Genomic DNA, 13,959 nt, shown 5'->3' with positions numbered 1-13,959 from the left:
CTCTGTCGTGCCAATCCGGTCGGGTGCAGATGCCCTGAGTGCTCTGGGTCCCGGGCTCCAAGTCTGTCACGGTTCCTCTTCTGTCTGTGGATGTGGGGAAGTGAGACCAACAGGCGTGCGTTCAGGGAATGTATGCTCCTTCCTCAGGCTTGTGATGCTAGGTAAGTATGCAGATCTTTCTTCCATAGGTTAGATGGTATAGATGTTCGTTAGGAACTGGTAGGGAGCAGTTTTAATATTGGGTACTTTCCGAAATACTTCCTTAAAATGTAAACCTAAATGAACACCCTGTAGTAAGCTGTGGGTTTCAGGAGCCGCTAATCACAATGTGTCTATTAAAGATGAGTTGCTGAAGTAAACCTGAAAGCAGAAAAGTTTTGCTAAGTATTTCCTATGTAACTCCTGGTTTTCCCTATCAATTATCTCTAAACCTACAAACAAAAATGAAAAATTTTGCAGCGTATTTATTATTCCTTGAATGTTGAGGCTGCATTTGCTTACTTCAACATTTTTATACTTTTTTTTATTTATTTTTTTACCTGGTGATTGTGCCAATTACAGTGTTCTGTTGTAGGATGCTAATGGTAGGAAAAACTGGGTTACATTAAAACAGAAATAGCCAGATTCAGAGAGAGCGCCGCATCTTTAAGGCGACGTAGCGTATTGACTTTTTTTCCCGAACGGAGCATGCGCCGTCCGTGTACATATCCCAGTGTGCATTGCTCCAAAGTACGCCGCAAGGACGTATTGGTTTCGACATGAACATAAATTACGTCCAGCCCCATTCACGGACGACTTGCGCAAACGACATAAAAATTTTGACGCGGGAACGACGGCCATACTTAACATTGACTAGGCCAGCTATTTGTTGGAATAACTTTACGCCGGAAAACGCCTTACGTAAACGGCGTATCTTTACTGCGACGGGTGCACGTACGTTCATCGGCGTATCTAGGCATTTGCATATTCTACGCCAAACTCAACGGAAGCGCCACCTAGCGGCCAGCCTAAATATTGCACCCTAAGATACGACGGCGTAGGAGACTTACGCCGCTCGTATCTGAGCCTAATTTAAGCGTATCTGGTTTCCAGAATACGCTTAAATTTACGACGGCACAGATTCAGAGTTACTTTTCCATTATATGTGAAAGTGCTCTGTTGTCCACAGAGATAGCTGGCAGCAATGCTAACAGCAGAGGCACAAGACGTTATTGGCTCACATGATTTTGGAGGGATCAACAGTTTTTTTTTGTGTATTTATCAAACAGATATAACTACACTTTCCCTTTACATTCCTTCCTCCCTGTCCTGCAGCAGTATAGCTATATTGTGAAAAGAAAAGATGATAATCATCATTGGGTAAGGCTTACTGCAGGTCCTGGAGGGCAGTTTATATTCTATCTTGGAGAGCAGCAAGACTTGACTTATTCCAAGTATGGGAGCTCACTGTTAAGTCTGCATTCACACTTCAGTGTTTCGAATCGCAGGCAGATTTGCCACCGATTTAAAAAGTGACGATGTGTGAATGACAAATTGCGGGACTCACATTTTGAGAGGGCGTCCTTTTGAATGACACCTAAAATCACGCTGTGGGTCTGCTGCGATTGTCGCACGATAAATCGCGATGCATTCGCGGGAACCCACATTGTGTGATGCATGTTGCCCAAAAGTATTTTCGGAACTTTTTTTGAGCGATATGCTTCACGCGATGTGGATTGCCATGATTGCAGCAGACCCGCACTGCGATTTTAGGTGTCATTCAAAATAGGAGTCCCGTATTTTATCATTCACACATCGCTGCTTTCAAATCGTGGGCAGAATCACGGCAAATCTGCATGCGATTCAAAACGCTGAAGTGTGAATGCAACCTTAAAGGTACAAGCACAACATAGGTAGTGATTGCAGTACAACTTGGCCATGTGCACTAAAAAAATCTTCATAGGTGTCTCGGGGGGCAGCACAGACGGTTGTTTCTGGATCTTTGATAGGGAAGGGAATACCGTGTCTTCATGGAAAGGAGAAATCTGGATTTTTAAATTCACCTCTTAGTGCATTTTTCCTATGCTGTACCTTTTCACTTTCATTCTCTCTAGATTTTTGTCACTCTAGTATATTGTTGAATGTCTGTAATTTTCCATCTTCATTCTCTTCCCTTGCAGCCAGCACCAGGCGTGCTCTGGTAGACCAGAAATCCTCTGTTATAAAACACAGCCCTACAGTAAAGAGGGAATCTCCTTCCCCACAGGGTAGAGCTAACAATTCCAGGTAAGACTATACTTTCTTTTATGGAAACCTTTATTCTGAACTTAAAGAGGAGCTGCAGTCTGCTCACATAATTTGTAATAAAACATCTTTGCCAAGCTGAAGCTTCCGTCCAACCACTTTGCATATTATTTAACATCTACTGTAATTTAGAGGTCGATATTTGTCCGTTTTGGAGAAATCGGCATCGGCCGATATTTAACATGGCCGCTAGCGGTGCCACCGATCCAGAGCTAGGCCGAAGCCGCGGTTTTTCCTGATGCTGCGACCGTGGCGGCAATCTTCGGCCTAGATCCGGAGCCACGGCCATCTTGGTACACCCAGCGCGGCGGCCATCCTCTCTGTTTACACCCACAGAGGAGGAGGGGCCTGCGCTCGTGGGACACACACTGCTCTCTAGTGTCTGTACTACGGTGGGGGGGGGGGGGGTCTGTACTGAGGAGGGGGGGGTGTCTATACTGGAGGGAGAGGGGATCTGTACTGAGGGGGGTGACACTACTTTTTTTTTTTTTTTTTGCACCAGTGTAACCTGTCAGTGCCAATTGGTGCCACTTGCCGTCCAGTGCCATCTGCCGGTGCCACCATCCAGTGCCAATTAGTGCCACCTTCCATCCAGTGCCAATACCAGTGCCACCATCCAGTGCCAATTAGTGCCACCTGCCAGTGCCAACTAAAGCCATCAGTGCCACCTGCCAATGCCAACCAGTGCCATCTGCCAGTGCTAACTATTGCCATCCAGTACCAATTAGTGCCACCTGCCAGTCAGTGCCAACCAATGCCACTTGCCAGTGTCACCTGTTAGTGCCATCTGCCATTGCCAACCAGTGCCATCTGCCAATCAGTGCCACCTGCCAGTGTCAATTAGTGCAATCTGCCAGTGCCAATAAGTGCCACTTGCCAATCAGTGCCATCTGCTAGTACCATCTTTCAGTGCCATCTAGTGCAACCTGCCAGGTCCAATAAGTGCCACCTGCCAACCAGTACCTTCTGCTAGTGCCATCTTCCAGTGCCAATTAGTGCCATGAGCCAGTGCCACCAAAAAAAAAAAATCGGCCGCAAAAATCCGCCCCGATTTCTAAATATCGACATCGGCCAGAGAAAAACCCATATCGGTCGACCTCTACTGTAATTGTGTACTTTCCAAATATGCTGCAGAAATCTCCCTCCACTGAGTCTGACTGCAACCATTTTATCTGTGGGCAGCTGAAGCTGTTGCCTGTTTACTTCCTGGATTTACATAGACACACAGAGGCACACCCCCAAATCTGCAGCTCTCATTGACCCTCTTATGACTCACCTCCTCCCCCCTTCCTGTGAAACTCTCACAAGAGCGAGAGTGAGCTGTACATGTCATAAGCCTAGGCTGATTACCAGACAAACAGGAAGTGGGCTGTATAAGGTATTTACTGGCAGAACATTTTTTTTTACTATCCAAAGTTAAAACGAGATTTAATTGATGGAAAGATGAAAAAATTACTGACGTTCCGCTTTAAAAATTTTATTTAGAAAAGGATGTAAAGAGACACGGTATACTGGTGATAACAGTGGGGGTTGCAAATATGCAAAATAGTTTTGACAGTGGCTGACAAGTGTACATTGGTCGTCTTAGTGTAATGAGATATTTTATTTTGGGTGACGAGAGAAACTATACTTTTTGCCAATAGAATTATTTTTGTAAAAGTGGACAATTTTATGAAGTGATGAGATGAGTGGCTCTTGATAGGCTATCAATGTTTTCAGATGAATTGGGCGACATTGTCATTGTATATGCGAGTGCCATCTGCAGCTGCAGGGGTCATCCCAGTATAACCCCCTAAAGCCGAGGCCGCATATATGCGTAGTACGGTCGGCGCGAAGGGGTTAAAGTTTTGGAATGGCCCAACCAGAGCCCAGACCTGAATCACATTGAAAATCTGTGGGGTGATCTGAAGAGGGCTGTGCACGGGAGATGCCCTCGCCATCTGACAGATTTGGAGTGTTTTTGCAAAGAGCAGGCAAATATTGACACGTCATGATGTGCCATGCTGATAGACTCGTACCCAAAAAGAGTGCTGTAATAAAATCAAAAGGGGCTTCAACAAAGTATTGGTTTAAGGGTGTGCACACTTATGCAACCATGAGATATATATATATATATATATATATATATATATATATATATATATATATATATATATATATATATATATATATATATATATATATATATATATATATATATAATATTATATTATATTATATGTTTCCCCCTCCACCTAAAAGATTTCAGTTTGTTGTTAAACTCAGTTGTACAGTTTATAGATCACATTAATAAAGGTGGAAAAAGTTCTGAAATTATTTATCTTTGTCTCATTTTTTTACATCACGGAAACCTGACATTTTACTAGGGGTGTGTAGACTTTTTATATCTATGGTTGGCTTTAAAGTGGAAGGCTGTTCAAAACCTACAGCGTAAATCTATTCCCACACCCATTCTAAGCCTATTCCATCTGCCCTGTAAAAGGAAAGATGACTATACTTAACTTTTCTAAAGTCGATCTGGTCGCTTGATCACTCCAGTGGTCAATCTCAGTGAAGCAGTGAGATCCCAGACAACGGCCGCAGAGCCTATGTGTTAAAGCGGGGTTAAATATAATATATAATATAATTACATTAACCACTTAAGACCCGGACCATTATGCAGGTAAAGGACCTGGCCCCTTTTTGCGATTTGGCACTGCGTCGCTTTAGCTGACAATTGTGCGGCCGTGCAACGTGGCTCCTAAACAAAATTGGCGTCCTTTTTTCCCCACAAATAGAGCTTTCTTTTGGTGGTATTTGATCACCTCTGCGATTTTTCCGGCACAGAAGAGCGCACTGTCTACTGGGAAATTATGACACTCCTTTCCCAGGAGTCTGTGCGACTTAGGTTGGACAGGAGAAAGACCGCGGTCCAGGAAGAAGGCAGATTAGGAATTCTGCCTAGCAACAAGGATTTCCAGGCATGTAAAAAAAAATTCACAGAACTTTTTTGATAATATTTAAAGGAAGCTAGCGCAGTAGAGTATTATTTTAGGGTGGAGCTCCGATTTAAGGTCACCTATAGACTTTCTATGGTGCATCTGTTGTCAGCTGTCCCTCCTCTACACTGAAGCTGGTGCAGGGACCCAATCATGTGACCGGACCAGAGCAACTTTAGAATAGGTAAGTTAAAGACATCCTTCCTTTACAGGGTAGATGGAATAGGCTTAGAATGAGGATGGCAGTGGATTTAGGTATAGTTAGATTTTGACTTGCCTTCTATTAAAAAATGTTGTATTCCGTGTCTGACCGGTGTCTGTTTTTTCTTTTTTTCTTTTGACTTTGCAGTGAGAACCAGCAGTTTCTGAAGGAGGTGGCAATAGGTGTCCTAGAGGGGCAAGGGGTAGGCTGGCTGAACATGAAAAAAGTGCGTCGCCTTCTGGAAAGTGAGCAGCTGCGCGTTTTCGTCCTGAGCAAACTGAACCGGTCCATACAAACAGAAGAGGACGCTCGCAATGATGTAATCCAGGAAGTGGTGAGTTCACCATCACTTTGTCTTGTCGTGTGTTTGTTTTTTTTTTTTTTTAATAGCCTGTAGATGTCAACCTTCCTTTATATACAAATGTATCTGGTAGAAAATTGAGAACAATATGGAAAAAATTAAATACTGTTATGTATAGACCTTCAGGTTAAAGTAGAGATGAAGTTTTACTATAAGAAACCGTGAGCAAGCAGGCATTTATTGTAGCAGAGACGTGCACGGTCTCTTCTGTAATTGTATGCCTCTACCTGCTAGCTTGCTGTCTTCAGTGCAGTAAATTGAACTGTAGTGCAGTCTGAGTGCTGGGATGACTAGCTCTTGTACATGCACAGAAGTGATTTCATATCCCAATGGCCAATGAAGATGCCCAAAGACCAGCACTTGGAAGAACATACTGTACTGGATCTGGCGAGGGACTGTTGGACAGGTGAGTATTGAGCCTTTAGTTCTGCTTTAAATTAGTTAAATACATTCCAGGTCATCAATTTGGGTCTTTAATTTGGGTTTCCCTAGAAAGCAGCTACATCCTTGGTAGGAAATCCTGTGTAGAGAGAGACCCTTACTTTGTGTGGAAGCAGTGGTCTCAATGCAGAGGTCCAACGCATCCCTTGCTGAGTCAAAACCAGAGTCCACCAGTTGACAAAAATCATATACAGTGGAACCTCGGATTGCGAGTAACGCGGTTAACGAGCGTTTCGCAATACGAGCACTGTATTTAAAACTATCCTAACGCGGTTTGCGAGTGTTGTCTAAAAAATGAGCAGGATTCAACCCAAAGCGGTGTGCAATACCGTGTATGGCCTGAGGTGGAGGAGCGGCGCCGTTTGGAGCTGTTTGAAAATGCTTGGAAAAACTCAGTTCCCAAGGTTTGTTGAGGTCAGCTGAGCTGTCATCGGACCTTTCCATGCGTTTCCGAGGCTCTCCAGCGCCCCCACACACTTCTGGCCACATGGGGTATTGCATGGCATTGAAGTCAATGCGTAAGGAATTATTTTAGTTTCCATTGACTTCAATGGGGAAACTCGCTTTGAAATGCGAGTACATTGGATTATGAGCATTCTCCTGGAACGGATTATGCTCTTAATCCGAGGTTCTTATAGTATATTGAATGGACTGCTTATGTAGTACCTGACACTACATAGTTGAGAGCAATGTACAGAGGTGGTGAAATCAGAATAAGGTGTGTAGCCAGCTATAGAATGGTATTGTAATATGCCTTTCAGTAGTTCATTTTTTTTCTCTGTGTGATTTTGTAGGAGATCAGCAGGAAAGTATACAAGGGCATGCTAGATATCCTGAAGTGTACAGTATCCAGCCTAGAACAATCTTATGCCAACGCAGGGCTGGGGGGCATGGCTAGTGTCTTCAGTCTATTGGAAATTGCTCACACGCATTATTACAATAAAGGTATGTTCTACTGTGACTGTACTGATTAGCAGGGTATTGTGTTCTTGTGCAGTGTTTTATTTTTTTTATTTTTTTTATATTGAAGGTGCTTTTTGTTATCTAGACTGTTCTATTAACACTGGTGTACAATCTACTAAACAACATTCACTTTTTTTTCCCCCCTTTGCTGTTCCTCTTCTGATTCTGTACCTTTACATCGTTTCTTTTTGTCTTTATATTTCTACCTCGCTGTCCCTCAATCTCCTTCTCCTTTCTTGTATGTTCTTCACTCTCTTTAAGAATCTGAGAAAAGGAAGCACAGTCCTTCTGCCGATGGCACTGTGACGCCCGTGTCTAGGGATTCTGTCACCATTCAGCGAGGAGAGCCTAGACCCACTCCCCAGCTGCCCCCCCAGCAGCTCCTTCCCCGCCCATCGGGCTCCGCGGTCCGGGGGGCACGGGAGTTTGATACACGGAGTCTGAAGGAAGAGAATTTTGTGGCCTCCATTGGTGTGTATAGACCAGAAGCAAAGGGTACATGAGGCAAAGCTCTCGGGGGTATCACCGCATCTCCCACCACTGACATCACTGCTCGCTCCTTGCAGCACCCCATTATCGTCCTCTGTTTCACCTCACTGTCCTTCAAGGTTCCTTTTTGTCTGTCCTATAACTGTAATCTCCACCTTCCTGGTAACTAGACAAGACATAGAGTCCTATTGGCATTGAATCCGTGTTTAATTGTTAGATGGAAGAACAAGTGGGCAGGTAGCTGTAAAATGCAAGAGAAATGGTTGATGCAGTTTATGAACCCCCAGGCTGTAATATTGGGGATAATGTGAACGCCTAAACATGTTGTCTGTTTTCTGTGTTCTTTCTAAATAGTCCTCCAGGTACTGCACCATCTTCTGCATTGCATCAGTGAGTAGATTTTACAGGTTAAAGTGGTTGTAAACCCTATTAAAAAAAAAAAAACCTGCAAGACAAAGGCATAATGAGCTAGTATGTATAGCACACTAGCTCATTATGTATTACTTTCCTCAGATCGAAGCCCCCACAGTGGTCCTCGTCTCCCCCTCCAGCCGCCAACATCTCTCCCAGGTTTTACTTCCGGGTATCGCAGCTCCAGAGCTGTGATTGTCCGGACCTGCGATGACGTCGCTCCCTCGCATGCACGCGGGAGCCGACGGTAACGGCACACGGACTGAAGCAATGGCACATAGGTGCCATTGCTTCAATTTGCCCCAGTGTGCATGTGCCAATGACATCAGCACATGCAGGGGACAGGGGATATCTCCTAAACCGTGCAGGTTTAGGAGATATTTGGGGTAGATAGAGGTAAGCCTTAATATAGGCTTACATGTGGCATAAAGTGGTTGTAAAGGGTTTACAACCACTTTAGCTGTGTGGAATCTTGCACTGTTGCTGCTGCAGCACCCTGGGTAAGGATGTGATGGCCTTGGGCCCCTCAGATAAACCATGTCCTCTTTTTAGGCAAGCCTTAGATTATGCATCTTTATTTCCTTTAACCATAGATTGAAGGAAAGTGTATAAACTGGTACTTGTAGGAACCTCAGACAGCCTGTACTTCTGTAATATTTATAGGAAAATTGCACTTGGTGATCTAATTGTAATTGTTAATAGGTGACATAAGAGCAGCACTCATAAATATGTACAACACATAAAATCAAATAAAAAAAAATGTCACGCTGTCAAAATGGTGATATACAGGCATACCCCACTTTTAAGTACACAATGGGACCAGAGCATGTATGTAAAATGAAAATGTACTTAAAGTGAAGCAATACCCTTTTTCACTTCTGGGGTGTCGGGGGCTGTAGTGGGGGTGTCAGGAGCTGTAGTGGGGGTGTCGGGGGCTGTAGAGAGGTGTCGGGGGCTGTAGAGAGGTGTCGGGGGCTGTAGAGAGGTGTCGGGGGCTGTAGAGAGGTGTCGGGGGCTGTAGAGAGGGGTCAGGGACTATAGTGGGGGTGTCAGGGGCTGTAGAGAGGTGTCAGGGACTATAGTGGGGGTGTCAGGGGCTGTAGAGAGGTGTCAGGGACTATAGTGGGGGTGTCAGGGGCTGTAGAGAGGTGTCAGGGACTATAGTGGGGGTGTCAAGGACTGTAGTGGGGGGGTCAGGGAGTGTTTTTCCAAGTAGCAGGGAATCTGAACTATCGGTGCACGGATTACTCAGCTGCAGCTGCAGCTTGAGAGTCACTTTACATACACTCACGGGTATGTCCTTACTCGTGAGTGTACTTAAAGCGGGGTATGCCTGTGTGATATATATATATATATATATCTCAATCAATCTACATAATCCAAAACACATTTTATGTTGATGCAAGTGTCCAAACACCAGTTAATTTCTTGGGTATAAAAGGGTGGTGTCCTTCCAATTAACAACAGATGTATCACCTTGTGCTCCCCAAGGGGTATATGAGAGAAAAATATTGGCTCACCAGATAATAAGACCTTTCACGGCCTATAGACGCATTAGTGAGTATTCACCCCTCACTTCAGGTATAAGCCAGATCAACTGTTCAGCCTGTTGACGCCAGTGATGCATATATCGATCTCATAGGAGCCTCAGACCCAATCATGCAGTAAACCAGAAGGGAGAGAAAACAAACTCCTTGCCCAGCATTCAATTAAAAGCACAAGAGTTTAATAACAAATCTACTTGTAGCAAAAATAAATTACACAGGCATATCAGAAAAACATCAGTCCGACGCACTCCACGAGTGCTAAGACGTCACTGCTATTCCTTGCCTGACGTATGTTTCGTTCAATAGAAAATGTCCTGTGAGGCAGTAGTGACCTATTCATTTCGTTGAGAACTACAAGCTGTCAGTCACAATGGCTGACTGTAGTTGTAGTTCTCCTATTCACCCTGGATATGGCTGTAACATGCTATGAAACATGAACTTATCCACTTAAAGGCACTGCAGACATAAATCACTGAGAGTTTTATTCTGGCAGTGAATGTTTTAGAAGTTTGAATTTTAGAATGAAGGTAGTAAAGCTAGTGGACCTTGCTTCTTTTAGTTGAAGTGCAGCACACACAGGTTCCTGTAGCTATCAGTGTAGTCCCTCACGGTATAGTTGTATAAATGGCGTTTTATCAGAGGCGGTGCAGTTTTTAAAGTGGTTGTAAACCCAATAAAAAAACCTGCAAAACAATGGCATAATGAGCTAGTATGCATCACATACTATCTCATTATGAAATGCTTACCTTAGATCAAAGCCCCCGCAGTGGTCCCAGTACACCGTTCGGGACGGCAACATCGCTCCCGGAGTTACTCCTGAGTATCGCGGGCTCCGGCGGTGTGATTGGCTGGAGCTGTAATAACGTCAATTCCGCGTGGGAGCTGCTGGTAACTGCACACTAGCTGAAGCAACAGCACGAACGTGCCCTTGCTTCAGTGCGCATGTGTGAAGATGACGTCGGCACATGCTGGTACAGGGGATATCTCCTAAACAGTGTAGGTTTAGGAGATATCCGGGGTAGCTACAGGTAAGCCTTCTTATAGGCTCACCTGTAGTAAGAAGTGGATTGTTGGGGGTTTACAACCACTTTAAATGTCTGTATGCCAATATAGATGGCATATACTGTTGGTGAGCCAGTTGGCTAGTGTAGATACTTGGTAACAAATTATGCCAGTGTTTGTCTTGTTTATATGTGAATTCGCAGGCAAATGCCATGTGAGTAAAGCTGGCGGTGAGGTTTCCACTGGAAGTGTAAGCATGGTGTACTGATTTGAGTGTGTGCTTGTGATACTGGAAGTTGTGATGTGAGTGTCTTTTTTTAAGTACCTGGGATGCATCAATATGATTTGAGAGAATCATAATTCATAACAAACATCATTTATAATGTCTGAAGGAATGCAACCGTTTCCCCTGGCAACCGGGCACTTCCTGCTTCCTATGTTCTGTACCGGATTAGAGTTGTTTAAGCTAAAGTCTTTTAAATCCTCGATAGTTCTAAAGATTCAAAATCTGCTTTATGTGCACCAAATGTCTTTACAAACCCAGAAAATACTTTGTAAAAGTCGCAGTGACATCATCATTGTGCAGTACCTGGGCAGAGAGCAGAGTTGTGGGAGGGGCCCAGCAAGCTCCAGCTGTAGTAAACTACAGGAGGAGGCCGATACAAGACCAGTCGCCGCACACAAGGGGGAAAAAGCAGCAGTGACTGGTCTTTAATACAGAAATGTATTGGAAATATTGGCAAACTTCCACACTGTATTACTGCACAGAGATGGGAGAAATTGACAAGGCACACCAAGATTATAGTAAGAGCACACACGCTTCTTGTACTTGGATATTTGCGAAAAGTTCAGCTTCAAGTTTCCCCTTAGTGGCTGTAACAACATAAGACTGAATTCTGCAAGACTGCATTCATTGCATAGTGGTGTAGAATGTATCTTATGGATGCCATAATTCACTTTTCACGTTTTTTTGGGCCAGTTGAGCTTTCTTTGCCAATGTAGGTGTTTTTTTTACACAGCTCTGTTGATGTACTTGCTTGCAGATGAGTCATTGTGGTAGATAATAATCGATATTCATATGCCATGTGCAGTAGATGGAGATGAGGACTGTCCTATCTGAGAGGTCTGTGTCATCTGAAAGCGAGTGTATACACCAGGCAGTCGGGTAGAATGTCTACAATGCTGGAGGGAAGACTCTGCTGGCCTGGACATAATGGGGGACTAAAGGCCCCCGTACACACGATCCAAAAAATGGTTTAAAAAAAATACTGACTTTGTACACGGTTTTCGAGAGCCGCTCATGATTTTTCATCCGATTTTATTATCCGATTGGACAAGCACGAAAAACGTTTTTATACGATACCAGATTGTACGAATTTCATTAGGGCTGAAACAACTAATCGATTAATCAATTATGAAATTAATCGATTACCATTTTCATAATCGATTAATCTACTAGTAACATAATGGGGTTAAAAAAAACAAAAATTGGCCCTTTATAGTACAAAAAGAGCAAATCACTACTGTAAATATTACTTTCGCTGTCCAACAGTAAAAAAATTAACCCCTTACAGTAGCGATTATTTGCTCTTTTTGTACTAATTTTATGTTTTTTAACCCCATTATGTTACTAAACATCTCAGAACTGGGTAACACCTCTGTGTTTTTTTTGGTGCTTTTTGCAGAAACACACTACAGTTTATGTACATTTTTTACCTATGGGACACGTTCACATCCATGATTTTTTTTTTCAGCTGCTACCTATTTGGAAAGGGCAAGGCCTTTTTTTAACGCAAAACTGTGCTATTTTGTTTTTTTTTGGTTCTTCAATGGAGAAGCTGCAGAAAAGTATGTAATGTGTTTTTGCGGCAATTTGTGTTTTTTAATCTGCCCAACAACAAATTGGGCAAAAAAATAGAAAAAAATGCAAATCACCGCAAAATTACACTTTTTTTTTAGGTTATTAACAGATTAATCGATTAGTTGGCCGATTATTGTTCCGATTAATCGATTATGAAAATAATCGTTAGTTGCAGCCCTAAATTTCATTAAATCGGTACAGTTGTCTTTCGAAAATACAATGCAAAAACACTACAACACAGGACATCACTTTTTTTTTTTTTTTTTTCTGTCGTACGAGAATTTTCGTAACTTTAGTAAACTCTTCATGTTCCATATGCGACTAGCATGCAAAAAAAAAAACGGACGATCTGTCTACTGATTTTCAGAGTTCGTATATTAACGAAAAAAGTTAAAGCGGTAATTGAATACTTCCAAAACAGAACTTATACATTTAATTTGGGTACAGGGTTACTTGGCTGAGTAATTATCAGTCAAACTATCACAGCACTGATATCGGGTCTCGTTTGATTGCCCATATCAAGGTGTGCTTTCTTAACAATGGAAGTGTTATTAGAATGGTCGTTGTAAAATTTGGTAGAAGAAAATAGTTTGCAGTGGCCATACAAGCAAATCGGCTTGCAGCTGTAATTGTAATACTGTATATCATTGGCTTATAGGCACACACGCAAGTTGTTCCTTCAAACACTTATAAAGTCCCCATGTGTCAATGTATATCATTTTATGTGTGTGTGTATAGATGTAGTATGGAACTTAAACCATGTGGAGTGTACGTCTCTTTTGTGATAAGTGTTAGTACCATGCCCACACCACTGTTGGAATCTTGTGTTGTCTACATTCCCGGTGTAATATTTATGCTGTTGGATGAGGAACCTAATTACCGGTATTTAACCACGTGGATGTCCAGTTTGGGGGAGGATTTATGTCCTAGAATACACTGAGAGACTGTTATTTGCTCCACATAACTGTAAAGATGCAGGTTGCAGTTCTTAGAATATGAGCAATGTTGGCCATGATTTAAATGTTGTATATAGGGAAGTTAGTGTATATGGGGTATGCTTACTTATGTATTCCTATGTATATATACCTTTTGAGTATATATGCATATATAAATGTATATTTATGTATACTACGTGCACATACATAAATATAATGTATCCGCTACTAATTGTGCCCTTTTCTCTCTAACACTTTCTTGCCATTACCCTTGTGCTCATGTAGTGACCTTTTTGTGAACACTTGCACCCCCTCCTCCCCTATAGTGATGTAGTGGGTGAGGAGATCTGTGTCCATTTTATAAGCCTGTCTGATCCACATCTGACTCTCTCTCTGTCTTTCTCTCCTGCTTGCAATGCATCTTGGGTAGAGTTGTGGAACAAGCATCGGGAAGTGAAAAAGCAAAAAGCTATGGATAAACAGAGT

General features: G+C 42.8%; 1 protein-coding gene across 1 annotated transcript in view; it reads left to right on the top strand.

Annotated features, from left to right (window-relative positions):
* The window catches only part of MADD (MAP kinase activating death domain), a 149,513-nt gene that overhangs the window by 84,887 nt on the left and 50,667 nt on the right, over positions 1–13,959 (top strand). The window contains 5 exon segments of the mRNA XM_040328248.1: positions 2,160–2,265; positions 5,611–5,797; positions 7,060–7,210; positions 7,490–7,699; positions 13,904–13,957. Of these exon segments, the coding sequence (XP_040184182.1) occupies positions 2,160–2,265; positions 5,611–5,797; positions 7,060–7,210; positions 7,490–7,699; positions 13,904–13,957 (708 nt within the window).

This window comes from Rana temporaria, chromosome 11 (genome assembly GCF_905171775.1).
Source record: "Rana temporaria chromosome 11, aRanTem1.1, whole genome shotgun sequence".
NCBI lineage: Eukaryota > Metazoa > Chordata > Amphibia > Anura > Ranidae > Rana > Rana temporaria.
The sequence above is the reverse complement of the archived record's forward strand: the minus strand, read 5'-3'. Positions and strand labels throughout refer to the sequence as shown.